This window comes from Oncorhynchus kisutch, linkage group LG9 (assembly GCF_002021735.2).
Source record: "Oncorhynchus kisutch isolate 150728-3 linkage group LG9, Okis_V2, whole genome shotgun sequence".
Lineage (NCBI taxonomy): Eukaryota > Metazoa > Chordata > Actinopteri > Salmoniformes > Salmonidae > Oncorhynchus > Oncorhynchus kisutch.
The window spans coordinates 21,335,801-21,353,331 of record NC_034182.2 but is presented as its reverse complement, the minus strand read 5'-3'; the positions used below and the strand labels follow the sequence as shown (position 1 = coordinate 21,353,331).

At 43.8% G+C, this 17,531-nt stretch overlaps 1 protein-coding gene across 1 annotated transcript in view; it reads right to left on the bottom strand.

The window, feature by feature from the left end:
• The window catches only part of nat16 (N-acetyltransferase 16), a 33,379-nt gene that overhangs the window by 12,066 nt on the left and 3,782 nt on the right, over positions 1–17,531 (bottom strand). The window contains exons 2-4 of the mRNA XM_020490678.2: positions 3,029–3,252; positions 649–873; positions 115–384 (exon numbers count right to left, since the gene is read on the bottom strand). Of these exons, the coding sequence (XP_020346267.1) occupies positions 115–384; positions 649–873; positions 3,029–3,244 (711 nt within the window). The 5' untranslated portion in view covers positions 3,245–3,252. The remainder of the gene's footprint in view (positions 1–114; positions 385–648; positions 874–3,028; positions 3,253–17,531) is intronic.

Here is a 17,531-nt window from a genome sequence, read left to right as displayed (position 1 = left end):
ATTTCTGGGAAACCTAAGAATTTGGGGAAAGTTACAGGAATTTTGCAACCCCAAACACGATAAAGTCAATCAACTTATTTCCACAGAGGTTCTCATTATGATATAATATTTTACCTTCTTCAGAAGAATGGCCATGTTGCTGGGTAGGGGCTTGAACGGCTGCCAGTCCTGGACGATGGTAGCGTTAGGGAGTACGTTGGACATCAGGCCAGAGTTGAGGAACATCTGGTGGGCCTCGTTGAGGTCCAGAAGGACCGGGGGAACCAGGGGGGTGTCAGAACCCTGGGAGGTACCCTCAGAGGAGGGAGGGAGGGTCACATGCAGCCCCAGTTCGGAGAGCCGGAGCTTGAGGTCTTCGGCATTGAAGCGAACTAGCAGGATGCCCTTTCGGAGAGAGGCGGTGGTGAAAAGACGTAGGGTAAAGAGAAGGTTGTGTGGTTGGTTAATAGACTGTTGTGAAAGGGGAATGTGTCATTTTGGTAGAACATGATTTCCTGACACAAGTGGACTAGAGTTATAATGGTTTCTCGTCAGAAATAGGACGACTAGAAATAACTTGGAAAATGTTGGAAATTTGGAAGGCTTAATACGAATCAATCAATTAGCCAATCAGGCAAGCAACAAATGAACCAATTAACCAATACCTACCTGTTTGGTGATAAGGCGGTACTTCTGAAAGTCCTTGGGCCCCAGCTGGTCGTCGCGGGTCAGCCTGGTCACCTTCACCTCAGGCCACTTGGACTTGACCAGCTGAGAGCAGAACCGCAGAAGCACCCCTGCCACACCCTTCCCCCTCTCCTGGGGGGCCACGCGTAACCCCTCCACCAGCATGGTGTCACCGTCATCTATCACACACACTGACTCCAGGGCAATCTGGTGGGGGGGGGATAAAGGAGAAGGGGATGGGGAAGAAAGGAGAGGGGGAGAGAAAGACAGAGGGAGATTATGAACAGCTGAAGAGATACACATTGTGTGAACATTATCTGTAATTCTCTTGTTATTTCTAGGTAATATACATTTGAAGTCAGAAGTTTACATACACCTTAGTCAAATACATTTAAACTCAGTTTCACAATTCCTGACATTTAACCCAAGTAAAAATTCACTGTCTTAGGTCAGTTAGAATAACCACTTTATTTTAAGAATGTGAAATATCAGAATAATAGTAGAGAGAATGATTTATTTCAGTTTTCATTTCTATCATCACGTTCCCAGTGGGTCAGAAGTTTACATACACTCAATTAGAATTTGGTAGCATTGCCTTTAAATTGTTTAACTTGGGTCAAACGTTTTGGGTAGCCTTCCACGAGCTTCCCACAATAAGTTGGGTGCATTTTGGTCCATTCCTCCTGACAGAGCTGGTGTAACTGAGTCAGGTTTGTAGGCCTCCTTGCTCACACACACATTTTCAGTTCTGCCCACAACTTTTCTATAGGATTGAGGTCAGGGCTTTGTGATGGCCACTCCAATACCTTGACTTTGTTGTCCTTGAGCCATTTTGCCACAACTTTGGAAGTATGATTGGGGTCATTGTCCATTTGGAAGACCCATTTGTGACCAAGCTTTAACTTCCTGACTGATGTCTTGAGATGTTGCTTCAATATATCCAAATCATTTTCCTCCCACATGATGCCATCTATTTTGGGAAGTGCACCAGTCCCTTCTGCAGCAAAGCACCCCCACAACCTGATGCTGACACCCCCGTGCTTCACGGTTGGGATGGTGCTCTTCGGCTTACAAGCCTCCCCCTTTTTCCTCCAAACATAACGATGGTCATTATGGCCAAACAGTTCTATTTTTGTTTCATCAGACCAGAGGACATTTTGGAGCAGTGGCTTCTTCCTTGCGGAGCGGCCTTTCAGATTATGTCGATATAGGACTCGTTTTACTGTGGATATAAATACTTTTGTACCTGTTTCCTCCAGCATCTTCACAAGGTCCTTTGCTGTTGTTCTGGGATTGATTTGCACTTTTCACACCAAAGTACGTTTATCTCTAGGAGACAGAACGCGTCTCCTTCCTGAGCGGTATGACGGCTACGTGGTCCCATGGTGTTTATAGTGCGTACTGTTATTTGTACAGATGAACGTGGTACCTTCAGGCGTTTGAAAATTGCTCCCAAGGATGACCCAGACTTGTGGAGGTCTTTTCTGAGGTCTTGGGTGATTTCTTTTGATTTTCCCATTATGTCAAGCAAAGAGGCACTGAGTTAGAAGGTAGGCCTTGAAATACATCCACAGGTACACCTCCAATTGACTCAAACGATGTCAATTAGCCTATCAGAAGCTTCTACAGCCACATAAGTTTCTGGAATTTTCCAAGCTGTTTAAAGGCACAGTCAACTTAGTGTATGTTATCCTCTGACATACTGGAATTGTGATACAGTGAATTATAAGTGAAATAATCTGTCTGTAAACAATTGTTGGAAAAATGACTTGTGTCATGCACCCAGTAGATGTCCTAACCGACTTGCCAGAACTATAGTTTGTTAACAAGAAATTTTATGGAGTGGTTGAAAAAACAGTTTTAATGACTCCAACCTAAGTGTATGTAAACGTCTGACTTCAACTGTAACTCTCAATGGTTCCAAAGTAGGCCACTCCTAATCTCCAGGGTTCCTTTAGGACTCTAACATGGATTCTATTTCTCTGGTATCACCCTTGCAGACTCTTGTAACTCCTCACACCACTTTGCCCTGCTTGTTTGCAAAGCATTAGTATGACAGTGTGGTTGGTCACGAACAGCCAGGCAGTGTAGTGCGTGGGCAGGTACTGGTAGTTCCTAATACAGCCCTTTTTACAACTTAATAACCCCCTTAAAAACAAGCTATAACATGTTTATATTACCCTTATAACACTGTTTATAGCCTTTTCTCCCCACTTTTCCCTCTTTGCACTCCAGTACAACGGTACAGTTGGTCTCCTGTTGCCAGGCCTGGTAGCATTCCTCACACTCTTACAACACCTTAATAACATCTTTGTAAACATGCTACAACATGTTTATGACACACTTTATAACCTTTTCTCACCACTTTGCCCTGCTTGCGGGCCAGTATGACGGTGCGGTTGGACTCCGACAGCCAGGCGGTGTAGCGGGTCGGCAGGTAGTCCAGCCCTCCATAGATGTCCTGGCTCATCGCCATGATCTCTTCAAAGTCCTCCTCTGTCGCCACGGTGAACTGGAGGCCCGTCTGGGGAGGGGTCTCGGGGAGCTGGGGGCGGGGCAGGCTGTTCTCAATCTTCATCTTTACAGCTGGAGACAGGAAGAAGGAATGGAGGGGGAGAGATGGGACGGAGAGGGAGGAAGGCCAGAAGAAGGTGAGTGAGAAAGGGGGGAATGGAGGAGAGGAAATAATATTGGAGAAAGTAGAGAGGAAGAGAAGAAGATGGAGGTGAGTAGGAGAGTGAGAGAGAAGGGTGGAAGAGGTCAAATAAGAGAGAGAGGAATAGATAAATGAAGAGATCGGGTAGAAATAGTGAAGGAGTGAGAGAGAAGGGATTGGAGGGATATAGATTGATATAAAGAGAATGAGAGGAGGGAGTGAGGGAGAGAGATCAATAGAGATCAGGAAGAGGGAGAAAGAGAAAGGGCGAGAGAGTGCAAAAATCTGATTAGGGACCAGGAGCAGGCCTATAAAGCAAATGGACAGGAAGCACATCCGTTGCTGTAATTGAGAATGTGATCTGATTTAACTCCAGTAAAGTAAAGCTACAGTATATACTCTAGAGATAAATAGATAAATAACATCCCATCTTAAAGGGCCAGTGCAGTCAAAATTCTGTTTTGTATCATGTTGTACAACAGCTTATGAAACTTACACTGTAAAAGTGTGACACATTTTCATCTGTGTTATTTCCTGATTGTTGCTGGTTGAAAATACAATCTACACATGACCTTGTAATCCGCAGGTTTTGCATGGGTGGAGTTTCGGCTTGACTGATGACATCGTCAGGTGATAAATTAGTTAATAGGCTAAAAAGCGATTTGTGTTTCTTTTTGACAATTTTAATGGAAAACTATTATAGTAAAGTACTTAATTGTTACCCAGAAATAATTTGATATTGCTATAAAAATAGCTGCATTGGGCCTTTAAGGAGAAATACTGAACAGCAGGTTCGACAGAAGGGAAATATGCTGCAGAACTCACATCCAGCATTTCTCCAAAGCTGCTAGGTACACAAAGTATCCTTCAAAAAGAAAGATGACAAATACCCAATTTAATGGGGAAATGTAGTTTAGTGTGAATAGCACAATGTTTAGCATATTTATACACTCAGTGGCCAGTTTATTAGGTACAACACCTCGTTCACGAAAATGGTTCGCTCCTACAGACAGTGAGTCATGTATATTTTCCAATGAACCTTTCTTTAAGTAGGCATGTAAGAACAAATGACACTCAAGGTGCCTGGTGACGGTCACAAGACTTGACACTGAATGTTATGGGATTATTCTCATATCTGTTGATAAGTGATTGACGCCAGACTGGAGGTACAAGGACCGAGGACACACTGATTATTCACTGGTCTATTCGCAGTCTGATTGGCGTCAATCACTATCAAAAGACATAAACATAATCCATAACATTCAGTATGAAGTCTAGTGACTGTCAACCCACACCTTGAGTATCACAAATTGAACACTGGAAATCATGTGTAGTACATCATATATGAATATGCTAAACATTGTGTTAATCACTATAAACTAAATATTATTATTATTGTTTTTTTAAAACCTTTAAAAAAAAATGTGCCCTGTATAATACCTTATTGTCACGATCGTCGTATGGAGTAGACCAAAGCGCAGGGTGGTTAGATTACATTCTTCTTTATTTAATGAAGAATACGAAGAACACTTAAACAAAAACAACAAAACTAATAAGATGAACGTGACCGCTATATAAACAATGTGCTAACGTGCAACATAACATAGACAATAACCCACGAAATACCCAAAGAAGGTGGCTGCCTAAATATGGTTCCCAATCAGAGACAACGATAAACACCTGCCTCTAATTGAGAACCAATCTAGGCAACCATAGACCAACATAAACACCTAGATGAAAACAACCCCATAAATCTACAAAAAACCCTAGACAGTACAAACACCCTAGAATAAGACAAAAACACACATATCGCCCATGTCACACCCTGACCTAACCAAAATAATAAAGAAAACAAAGAATACTAAGGTCAGGGCGTGACAGTACCCCCCGACAAAGGTGCGGACTCCGGCCGCAAAACCTAATCTAAAGGGGAGGGTCCGGGTGGGCCTCTTTCACGGCGGCGGCTCGGGTGCTGGACGTGGACCCCACTCCACCATAGTCTTAGTCCGCTTTTGTGGCCTCCTAGGAACGGCGACCTTCGCCGCCAACCTAGGACTGGCAACCCTACTAAAGGGCCCCACTGGACTGAGAGGCAGCTCCGGACTGAGGGGCAGCTCAGGACTGAAGGGTAGCTTTGGCGGCGCAGGACAGATGGGCGGCTCTGGCGGCTCAGGACAGACGGGCGGCTCTGGCGGCTCAGGACAGACGGGCGGCTCTGGCGGCTCAGGACAGACGGCGGCTCTGGCGGCTCAGGACAGACGGGCGGCTCTGGCGGCTCAGGACAGACGGGAGACTCTGGCGGCTCAGGACAGACGGGAGACTCTGGCGGCTCAGGACAGACGGTCAGGTGATAAATTAGTTAATAGGCTAAAAAGCGATTTGTGTTTCTTTTTGACAATTTTAATGGAAAACTATTATAGTAAAGTACTTAATTGTTACCCAGAAATAATTTGATATTGCTATAAAAATAGCTGCATTGGGCCTTTAAGGAGAAATACTGAACAGCAGGTTCGACAGAAGGGAAATATGCTGCAGAACTCACATCCAGCATTTCTCCAAAGCTGCTAGGTACACAAAGTATCCTTCAAAAAGAAAGATGACAAATACCCAATTTAATGGGGAAATGTAGTTTAGTGTGAATAGCACAATGTTTAGCATATTTATACACTCAGTGGCCAGTTTATTAGGTACAACACCTCGTTCACGAAAATGGTTCGCTCCTACAGACAGTGAGTCATGTGGTCGTGGCTTTCTATATAAAGCAGGCAGACAGGCATAGGCGCATTCAGTTATCGTTCGATTGAACGTTAGGATGGGCAAAACGAGTGACCTCGTCGTTGCCAGGCGTGCCGGTTCCAGACCCTCAGAAATGGACGGCCTCCTGGGCTTTTCACGCACAACAGTGTCTTTCTAGGGTTCACCGAGAATGGAGACAAACAGAAAACAGTCAGCGCCAGGCCTTTGGGCAAAAACAGCTCGTTGATGAGAGAGGTCGAAGGAGAACGGCAAGAATTGTGCAAGCTACAGTAACAGCGGGGCCACAAACAGGCAAATAACGGCACAGTACAACAGTGGCGTGCAGAATGGCATCTGGGAGCCCACAACTCGTCTGTCATTGTCACGGATGGGCTATTGCAGCAGACGACCACAACGGGTTGTGTCATGCAGATGACAGAGTCCGGATTTGGCAAAAGCTGCATAAGTCTATTGCTCCATCCTGCCTAGTGTCAATGGCACACGTTAGGTCCTTTGATACCAATTGAGCAACATTTCCATTCCCTTTAGAATTCAGGCTGTTCTGGAGGCTGACCCTGTACTAGATCGGTGTACCTAAAAAAATGTATATTTTCCAATGAACCTTTCTTTAAGTAGGCATGTAAGAACAAATGACACTCAAGGTGCCTGGTGACGGTCACAAGACTTGACACTGAATGTTATGGGATTATTCTCATATCTGTTGATAAGTGATTGACGCCAGACTGGAGGTACAAGGACCGAGGACACACTGATTATTCACTGGTCTATTCGCAGTCTGATTGGCGTCAATCACTATCAAAAGACATAAACATAATCCATAACATTCAGTATGAAGTCTAGTGACTGTCAACCCACACCTTGAGTATCACAAATTGAACACTGGAAATCATGTGTAGTACATCATATATGAATATGCTAAACATTGTGTTAATCACTATAAACTAAATATTATTATTATTGTTTTTTTAAAACCTTTAAAAAAAAATGTGCCCTGTATAATACCTTATTGTCACGATCGTCGTATGGAGTAGACCAAAGCGCAGGGTGGTTAGATTACATTCTTCTTTATTTAATGAAGAATACGAAGAACACTTAAACAAAAACAACAAAACTAATAAGATGAACGTGACCGCTATATAAACAATGTGCTAACGTGCAACATAACATAGACAATAACCCACGAAATACCCAAAGAAGGTGGCTGCCTAAATATGGTTCCCAATCAGAGACAACGATAAACACCTGCCTCTAATTGAGAACCAATCTAGGCAACCATAGACCAACATAAACACCTAGATGAAAACAACCCCATAAATCTACAAAAACCCTAGACAGTACAAACACCCTAGAATAAGACAAAAACACACATATCGCCCATGTCACACCCTGACCTAACCAAAATAATAAAGAAAACAAAGAATACTAAGGTCAGGGCGTGACAGTACCCCCCGACAAAGGTGCGGACTCCGGCCGCAAAACCTAATCTAAAGGGGAGGGTCCGGGTGGGCCTCTTTCACGGCGGCGGCTCGGGTGCTGGACGTGGACCCCACTCCACCATAGTCTTAGTCCGCTTTTGTGGCCTCCTAGGAACGGCGACCTTCGCCGCCAACCTAGGACTGGCAACCCTACTAAAGGGCCCCACTGGACTGAGAGGCAGCTCCGGACTGAGGGGCAGCTCAGGACTGAAGGGTAGCTTTGGCGGCGCAGGACAGATGGGCGGCTCTGGCGGCTCAGGACAGACGGGCGGCTCTGGCGGCTCAGGACAGACGGGCGGCTCTGGCGGCTCAGGACAGACGGCGGCTCTGGCGGCTCAGGACAGACGGGCGGCTCTGGCGGCTCAGGACAGACGGGAGACTCTGGCGGCTCAGGACAGACGGGAGACTCTGGCGGCTCAGGACAGACGGGAGACTCTGGCGGCTCAGGACAGACGGGAGACTCTGGCGGCTCAGGACAGACGGGAGACTCTGGCGGCTCAGGACAGACGGGAGACTCTGGCAGCTCAGGACAGACGGGAGACTCTGGCGGCTCAGGACAGACGGGAGACTCTGGCGGCTCAGGACAGACGGGAGACTCTGGCGGCTCAGGACAGACGGGAGACTCTAGCAGCTCAGGACAGACGAGGCGCACTGTAGGCCTGGTGCATGGTGCCGGCACTGGTGGTACTGGGCCGAGGACATGCACCTCAGGGCGAGTGCGGGGAGGAGGAACAGGGAGAACTGGGCTCTGGCGATGCACAGGAAGCCCGGTTAGGGGGGCTGCCACCGGAGGGCTGGTGCGTGGAGATGGCACCGGATAGACCGGACCGAGAAGGCGCACTGGAGATCTGGAGCACCGAGCCTGGCGCAGGTCTCCTACCTGACTTCGCCACACTCCCCGTGTGCCCTCCCCCAATACATTTTTGGGGCTGCCACTCGGGCTTCCAGCCGCACCGCCGTGCTGCCTCCTCATACCGGCACCTCTCTGCTTTCGCTGCCTCCAGCTCTGCTTTGGGACGGCGATATTCCCCTGGCTGTGCCCAGGGTCCTTTGCCGTCCAGATCTCCTCCCAAGTCCAGAAGTCCTTTGATTGCTGCTGCTGTCCGTTACCACGCTGCTTGGTCCATTGTTTGTGAGTTATTCTGTCACGATCGTCGTATGGAGTAGACCAAAGCGCAGGGTGGTTAGAATACATTCTTCTTTATTTAATGAAGAACACGAAGAACACTTAAACAAAAACAACAAAACGAATAAGACGAACGTGATCGCTATATAAACAATGTGCTAACGTGAAACATAACATAGACAATAACCCATGAAATACCCAAAGAAGATGGCTGCCTAAATATGGTTCCCAATCAGAGACAACGATAAACACCTGCCTCTAATTGAGAACCAATCTAGGCAACCATAGACCAACATAAACACCTAGATGAAAACAACCCCATAAATCTACAAAAAACCCTAGACAGTACAAACACCCTAGAATAAGACAAAAACACCCATGTCACACCCTGACCTAACCAAAATAATAAAGAAAACAAAGAATACTAAGGTCAGGGCGTGACACATATGAATATATGCATATATGCAAATATATGCAACTTTAGTGACCTTACATTTCCCCATTACAGTCCTGGCAATTCCTATTACACCCATACACTGTCTAGATGCCTGTATATTTATGCTTCACAACACTTCAACCATATCCCTGTAATTCACATCAATGGGTCAACTTTAACATCAATGGGCATTGGTCAGACAGAGTAAGTAGCTTCAAAACACGTCAACCTCAAAGGGTCTTGGTCAGGCAGTCTACACAACCATAACCTCTTAACTTACTACCGCATCCCAATGTTTTGACCAGAGTGGACGGGGTCTTGGTCAGGAAAAACACAGACAACACAACCCCTAACCACACAGACGGCACTAATGTGACTTCTGGTCATCGCCAGGACGCCAGCCCAGTTTGCCCGTCCAGTTTGGCAACAGTTTGTATGTGGCACAGAGAGAGGCGACTGGCATCCGTCCCTGTGGCGCGCCCCCCTCTGCCAACCCCCTATCCCCCTAATCCCTTCGGTAATTCCCCCTCACCCGCTTCCCTGGATTCCTCGGAAAACACTGGCTCACTCGGAAAACAATCACATTTTTCTGAGCTTGGGAAAAGCATGGGGCGAAACGAGCGAGAGAGGAGGAGGGCTCAGGTCGTTGGAAAGAGATTCCGGAAAGGTGCAGAGATTATTGAGTGGTTAAAGCCTGTGTGTGTGTCCATGTGTGTATGCATCCGTATGTGTGTGTGTGTCCATGTGTGTATGCATCCGTATGTGTGTGTGTGTCCATGTGCGTATGCATCCGTATGTGTGAGTGTGTCCATGTGTGTATGCGTCCGTATGTGTGTGTGTGTCCATGTGCGTATGCGTCCGTATGTGTGTGTGTGTCCATGTGTGTGTGTTTCCTCCGTCCGTGTGTAACATGTGTGTACATTTTACATTTACATTTTAGTCATTTAGCAGACACTCGTATCGAGAGTAACTAACAGTATTGAGTGCATACCTTTTCAGACTTTTTTGTGTGTATTTCTATGTGTAAGAGTGTATCTCTGTCTCCATCTGTGTGTGTGTTCTCTGTCCCATGCATGCATGGACAGCTAGTGTTAGTTGGCCCCAGGGGGAATCAGGCTTCTAGCTGAAGCAGTGAGGCAGGGCCAGACATTTCCGATAATCTGTCGATGGGAGATGTGTCTGGGCTGAGGAAGGGAGGGAGGGAGGCCGCCTGCCTGGGACAGAGAAAACACTGTCTGGCCCCAGCAGACCTAACACACTCCCCTGTCTCTAACTGGTACTTTTCCATCAACTGGCATGCATAGGCACGGTGCCATAAACACACTGGGGGAGGAGGGGGAGGGGGGGGGCAGTGACAGTGTCACACACACAAACCTGCACACACAATGAATCACTGCCACATGAACTTTAGCATGGCATCAATACACACCTCAGCAGCGCCCTTCCAATCAATGGACCGTCCACATATAAACGCGCGCGCGCACACACACCACCGTCTACGACCCGCGTTAAACGCTTCACTCGTTTTTCTATCTGTTAACCTCCTCAGTGACATGAAATATCACATGAGAAAGATAATTACTACACAGATACACTCTTACAACAAAATGTACTATCTAGAACCTAAGAGGGTTCTTCCGGCTGTCCCCATGGGAGAACCCTTTTTGGTTTTAGGTAGAACCCTTTTGGGTTCAATATAGAACCCTTTCCACAGAGGGTTCTACATGGAACCCGAACCAAACCTGGAACCAAAAACGGTTCTCCTATGGGGACAGCCGAAGAACCCTTTCGGAACCCTTTTTTCTACGAGTGTAAACAGACACCTGTCCATTACAGAAACACAAAAGCCTATCAGAGGTGCATGGTGTAAGGAGGAGAAGAGAGGATAGGAAGGTTGTTTCTGCATGATGTTCTTGCTGACGTTTGGTTGGCAGGCAAGCAAACATGCTGAACAAAGAGGCACCAAGTGACACACTACATCTTCCACACCGATCTGCTTTGTGCACGGGGGCATTGTCATGCTGAAACAGGAAAGGGCCTTCCCCAAACTGTTGCCACAAAGTTGGAAGCACAGAATCGTCTAGAATGTAATTGTATGTTGTAGTGTTAAGATTTCCCTTCACTGGAACTAAGAGGCCTAGCCCGGACCATGAAAAACAGCCTCAGACCATTATTCCTCCTCCATCAAACTTTACAGTTGGAACTATGCATTCGGGCAGGCATTGTTCTCCTGGCATCCGCCAAACCCAGATATGTACATTGGACTGCCAGATGGTGAAGCGTGATTCATTACTCCAGAGAACGTGTTTCCACTGCTCCAGAGTCCAATGGTGGTGAAATTTACAACACTCCAGCCGACGCTTGGCATTGCGTGTAGTGATCTTAGGCTGTTGCTTCCAGAGGCAGTTTGGAACTCGGTGGTGAGTATTGCAACCAAAATGAGACGATTTTTACACGCTTCAGCACTCGGCGGTCCCGTTCTGTGAGCTTGTGTGGCTGAGCCGTTGTTGCTCCACTTCACAATAACAGCACTTACAGTTGACCGTGGCAGCTCTAGCAGGGCAGAAATTTGATGAACTGACTTGTTGGAAAGGTGGCATCCTATAACGGTGCCACGTTTAAAGTCACTGAGCTCTTCATTAAGGCCATTCTACTGCCAATGTTTGACTATGGAGATTGCATTGTATACACTTGTCAGCAACGGGTGTGGCTGAAATCATCAAATTCACTTATTTGAAGGGGTGTCCATATACTTTTGTATATATAGTGTATGTTCAAACCACATGATGTATACAGTAAGCCTATATGCATAAATGAAATAGATTGGAATCCATTTATTCTTTCTTCCCATCTCTTAGAAACAGTGTGTCAAATCAAAACAAATCAAATTGTATTTGTCACATACACATGTTTAGCAGATGTTATTGCGGGTATAGTGAAATGCTTGTGTTTCTAGCTCTAACAGTGCAGTAATATCTAACAGTAATATCTAACCATTTCACAACAATATAAAATAGGATAGAATAGAATAGGATAGAATAGGGTAGAATAGAATAGTATGAAATAGAATAGGATAGAATAGGATGGAATAGGATAGGATAGAATAGGATATAATAGAATAGGACAGAATAGGATGGAATAGGATCAAATATGATGAAATAGAATAGGATGGAATAGGATAGGATAGAATAGAATAGGCTGGAATAGGATGGAATAGGATAGAATAGGATGGAATAGAATAGAATAGAATAGGATGGGATAGGATAGGATGGAATAGAATAGAATAGGATGGAATAGGATAAGATATAATAGGATAGAATATAATAGGATGGAATAGGACAATAGAATAGAATGGGATAGAATAGAATAGAATAGAATAGTATGAAATAGAATAGGATAGAAGAGGATGGAATAGGATAGGATAGAATAGGATATAATAGAATAGGACAAAATAGGATGGAATAGGATAAAATATGATGAAATAGAATAGGATGGAATAGGATAGAATAGGGTGGAATAGAATATAATAGAAAAGGAGGGAATAGGATAGGATAGAATAGGATAGAATATAATAGGACAGAATAGGACAATAGAATGGAATGGAATAGAATATGATATAATAGGATGGGATAGGATAGAATAGGATGGAATAGGATAGGATAGAATAGGATATAATAGAATAGGTCAGAAGAGGATGGAATAGGATAAATATGAAGAAATAGAATAGGTTGGAATAGGATAGAATATAATATAATAGGATTGAATAGGATGGAATAGGATAGAATAGGATGGGGTATAATAGAATAGGGTGGAAGAGGATAGAATATGATAGGATGGAATAGGACAATAGAATGGAATGGAATATAATAGGATAGAATAGGATAGAAAATGATGGAATAGGATAGAATAGGATGGGGTATAATAGAATAGGGTGGAAGAGGATAGAATATGATAGGATGGAATAGGACAATAGAATGGAATGGAATATAATAGGATAGAATGGGATAGAAAATGATGGAATAGGATAGGATAGAATAGGATGGAATAGAAAATGATGGAATAGGATAGGATATAATAGGATATACTAGAATAGGACAGAATAGGGTGGAATGGGATAAAATATGATGAAATAGAATAGGATAGGATAGAATAGAATAGGATTGAATACGATATAATAGGATGGAATAAAATAGAATAGAATAGGATGGAATAGGATAGGATAGGATAGAATAGCATATAATATAATAGGATGGAATAGGACAATATAATGGAATGGAATAGAATAGGATAGAATAGGATGGGATAGGATAGAATAGGATAGAATAGGATGGAATAGGATAGGATAGGATAGAATAGGATAGAATAGGATAGGATGGAATAGGATGGAATATGATAGGATAGAATAGGATAGAAAAGGATGGAATAGGATAGAATAGAATAGGATAGGCTAGAATAGGATGGAATATGATAGGATAGAATAGGATAGAAAAGGATGGAATAGGATGTAATAGAATAGGATAGGATAGAATAGGATGGAATATGATAGGATAGAATAGGATAGGATAAAATAGGATGGAATATGATAGGATAGAATAGGATAGAAAAGGATGGAATAGGATAGAATAGAATAGAATAAGAAAGCATAGAATAAAGTCAAATCCATTTGCCCGGATATTGTCTTTCTTCCTATCCATTTGAAACAGCAGTGACACTGACTAAACTGGATCACATGTCAACAGAGGGTGACAGCGAAGAGGAGGATTTAGGCTATACAGTGCTGCTGTCACAGTGTTGTAGTGATGATACTCTAGACTACACACACACACACACACACACACAAACACACACACACGTGCACAAACACACACACACACACACAGACAAGCACATTCTTGTACATGTGCACAAACACACACACACACATATACACAGATACACACACTGTCAGACACACCATCACACACACATGCGCTACTGTCCTGACTCTTTTACTAAACACAGAGGATTGGAGCGATAGGCCTGCAGGCCAAGTTATTACGAGTTTTAGAGAGCCAAAACAAAGAGAGGTACGCAATAAGTGTGACCTCAGTACTTCACGCTATTGCAGTGTAAGTCCAATATCAACACAATGACCTATCCTATTACTCAGGTGCGTGGTGCGTGTGACTGTGTGTGTGTGACTGTGTGTGTGCGTGTGTGGGGGGAGTTTGAGATTTCCATTTGATTTTGTCAATTTTATCCCGTGGGCCACACAAGGGACAAAGAAACGACAGATCACACCTTTAGGTGACGACGAAATTACAGATCACACCTTTAATTAACCTATTACACATAACACTCTTCACATCATCTATTTCTGGATCAAATACTCACCTATGACCTTCCTTGTTCTCTATCTCGAAGACCTTACGGGGTAAGATTGAGGATTCTCTATCTTTCTCTCTCTCTCACACACACACACACACATCCTTCTAATCTTGGATGATTTATTCAGCGAGCAGTGTCTGCTGATCCGTGTGAGGTAAAATGCCACGTCGATACGTCCCATCGTCATCGAGCACACGAGACGTGTTTGTGTGTGTGTGTGTGTGTGTGTGTGATCATTTTGCATCGGCACGATACAATTCTCCGTCCTCTCATCTGAATAGGGAAAACACATCAACACAATCTACAACTGGAGTTTACGTTTAATTTTCACAAAGCAGATACTGAACATCCGTCGTGACTCCTGAATTAGGCTACATTAGAGAAGGCTTTTGCTGCAGCGTTTCAAGGTGATTGTAAAAGGATAACCCCCTGGTTTCAGTTCGCTTTTGTCTGTAAATACGTCACAACAGGCAGTGCAACGTGAGGGTAGTAGCCTCTATCTCTTTCTATCGTTCTTTGTCACGAACACATACACACACATACACGCAAGCGTGCTTGCACAAGCACACAACAAACGCACGTGGCAGCAGCCTCATCCTCTCTCTCTCCCTTGCTTTTTGTCTCTTTCCTCTGACTCCCTCCCTCTGGATCTAGTCCATGTGCTTATGCTTGTGTGTTTACATAACTCTCTGTGGTAAAATCCCATGACGTATTTATACACTGTATTTCCCCTGTACAGTATTTCCCTCCCAGAGCAGCTGATCTGAAGTCGGTTTTGACATTGCCCCTATGATGGTTGGGGTTAGGATTGGGGATTGCCTGAGCTGATCCTAGATATGTGCCTATGGGCAGCTTCTAATCAGTTAGATGATTTTTGCGCTAGAGGACGTCACACACGTTATGGAACATGACGTTCACATGTAATCAAAATGGCATATCTGGCCTGTTTTAACAGTTGTCTGAGGGCATCATCATCAAGCATGAGTACCTTACTTCCTCTCGTTTGTATAAATCTCCCACTCCCCCTCTTTTTACTCCCATCTTCATCTGCCTATCATTTTACAGAACAACTCCTTGTTTATATAAATGTCTCATTCCCTAATGTCCTGCTCTCTCTCTCTCTCTCTCTCTCTCTCTCTCTCTCTCTCTCTCTCTCTCTCTCTCTGTGTGTCTCTCTCTCTCTGTCTCTCTCTATTTCTCTCTCTTTTTCTCTCTCTATCTGTCTCTCATCCTATAGTTTTTGTCAAAATTGCAAACTTACTATCCTGATATATGGAAGTTTTACATTGCATAATTTCAAAAGGCTAATTTCCTCTTCCCATCTCTCTGGTTATAATTTTAAGGAGAATTACATACAATATCCTTGGGTTAGGATTGGAAATCATTCTAGAGCTGCAGAAAAATACATTTACATCCTGCAGAAAATATATACGTATTAGATCATACTAGAGTAGTACAGTATGTGTAGAAAACAGTGGTGTTCTACACATGATCCGCGGGAGTACTGCAGCTGGTCTGCAAATTATTTTACATATATTTTCTATATCTAAAAAAACACACAAAAAACATTAAAAAAACAATAATATTTGGGAGTATTAATGGCATTGTAAGCCATTTTACATTATTTTTCACAATACAAATTGTTTATAATAATATTAGGCCTTTCATTTGTTTACATTCACTGTTAAAATGTACTAAATGTGATCGCAAATATATTTCATGCTTAAAAGATTGTGCGTATCCATGGATGGTGGTCCTCAACAGCTTTTGAAGGTTTTTGGTGGTCCCCGGAACAGAAAAGGTTGGGAACCACTGATGTAGACACATTAGAACATACTAGCAGAGCTGCAGTAATAGGGACCTACAGGTAACTGCCAAAATAAAGGAGACACTAACATAAAGTGTCTTAATAGGGAATTGAGCCACCACAAGCTGTCAGAACAGCTTCAATGCGCCTTGTCTGGAACTCTTTTGGAGGGATACGACACCGTTCTTCCACGAGAAATTCTATAATTTGGTGGTTTTCTCAGGCGCCACTCCAGAATCTCCCATAAGTGTTCAATTGGGTTGAGACCTGGTGACTGAGACACACACACATTCACACACCTTTTAAACCCTCTATGCTCCTTTGACACCCCTCTTTCAAAGCCACTGAGATCTCTTCTTCTAGCCATGGTACGAAGAATAATGAGCAACTGGGCATTTTCTTACATGACCCTATGCATGATGGGATGTTTTAATTGCTTAATTAACTCAGGAACCACACCTGTGTGAAAGCACCTACTTTAAACATACCTTGTATTCCTCATTTACTCAAGTGTTTCCTTTATTTTGGCAGTTACCTGTACATCATACTAGAACTGCAGAAATGTAGACATCCATCATACTAGAGCTTCAGAAATATAGCCATACATTATACTAGAGCTGCGCTGGACCAAGCAAACACTAACACACTAACATGTGACAAATAACATTTGAATTGATAAACCTAAACAAAAACGGGCATCCGTTTGATGCAATGTGCTGGGATGGGATAGTAGAAAAATTAGAGTGCGACCAAAACATTACCCTTTTTCGTATCTCTATGTTAAGAAAATGTCTTAGAAAACACTTATGAAACAAACATGCTATTCTTATCCAGCTGTGAATGACGAAGGCATGAGTCTGTTTCCCTTGAGGTCCATTATACTGATGTGAGTGACACAGGACAAATGCCCTGGCATGCATCACCATGATCATTAGGACACACAATGACAATTAAATGAACATCTCTTATTGGAAAAGTACAGGTCCCTACCTGTTTCAGTCTGTTTTCTTCCGTTTTGTTCCTAATGAACAAGACCCAGATCGGCATCACAATAATGTCTGCATCACAAGCAAGCAAATGCAACAACAGACTAACAAGACTGAATAGCTGACGATGACGCTGTTGCACTGAACTCATCAACACTCTTACCTCCCCATAACTCTATTTGTCACTCACTCCGGTAAGAGAGTTAGCCATTCTACACAGATCTAGGATCAGCTTAACCTCCCCCACTCCTAACC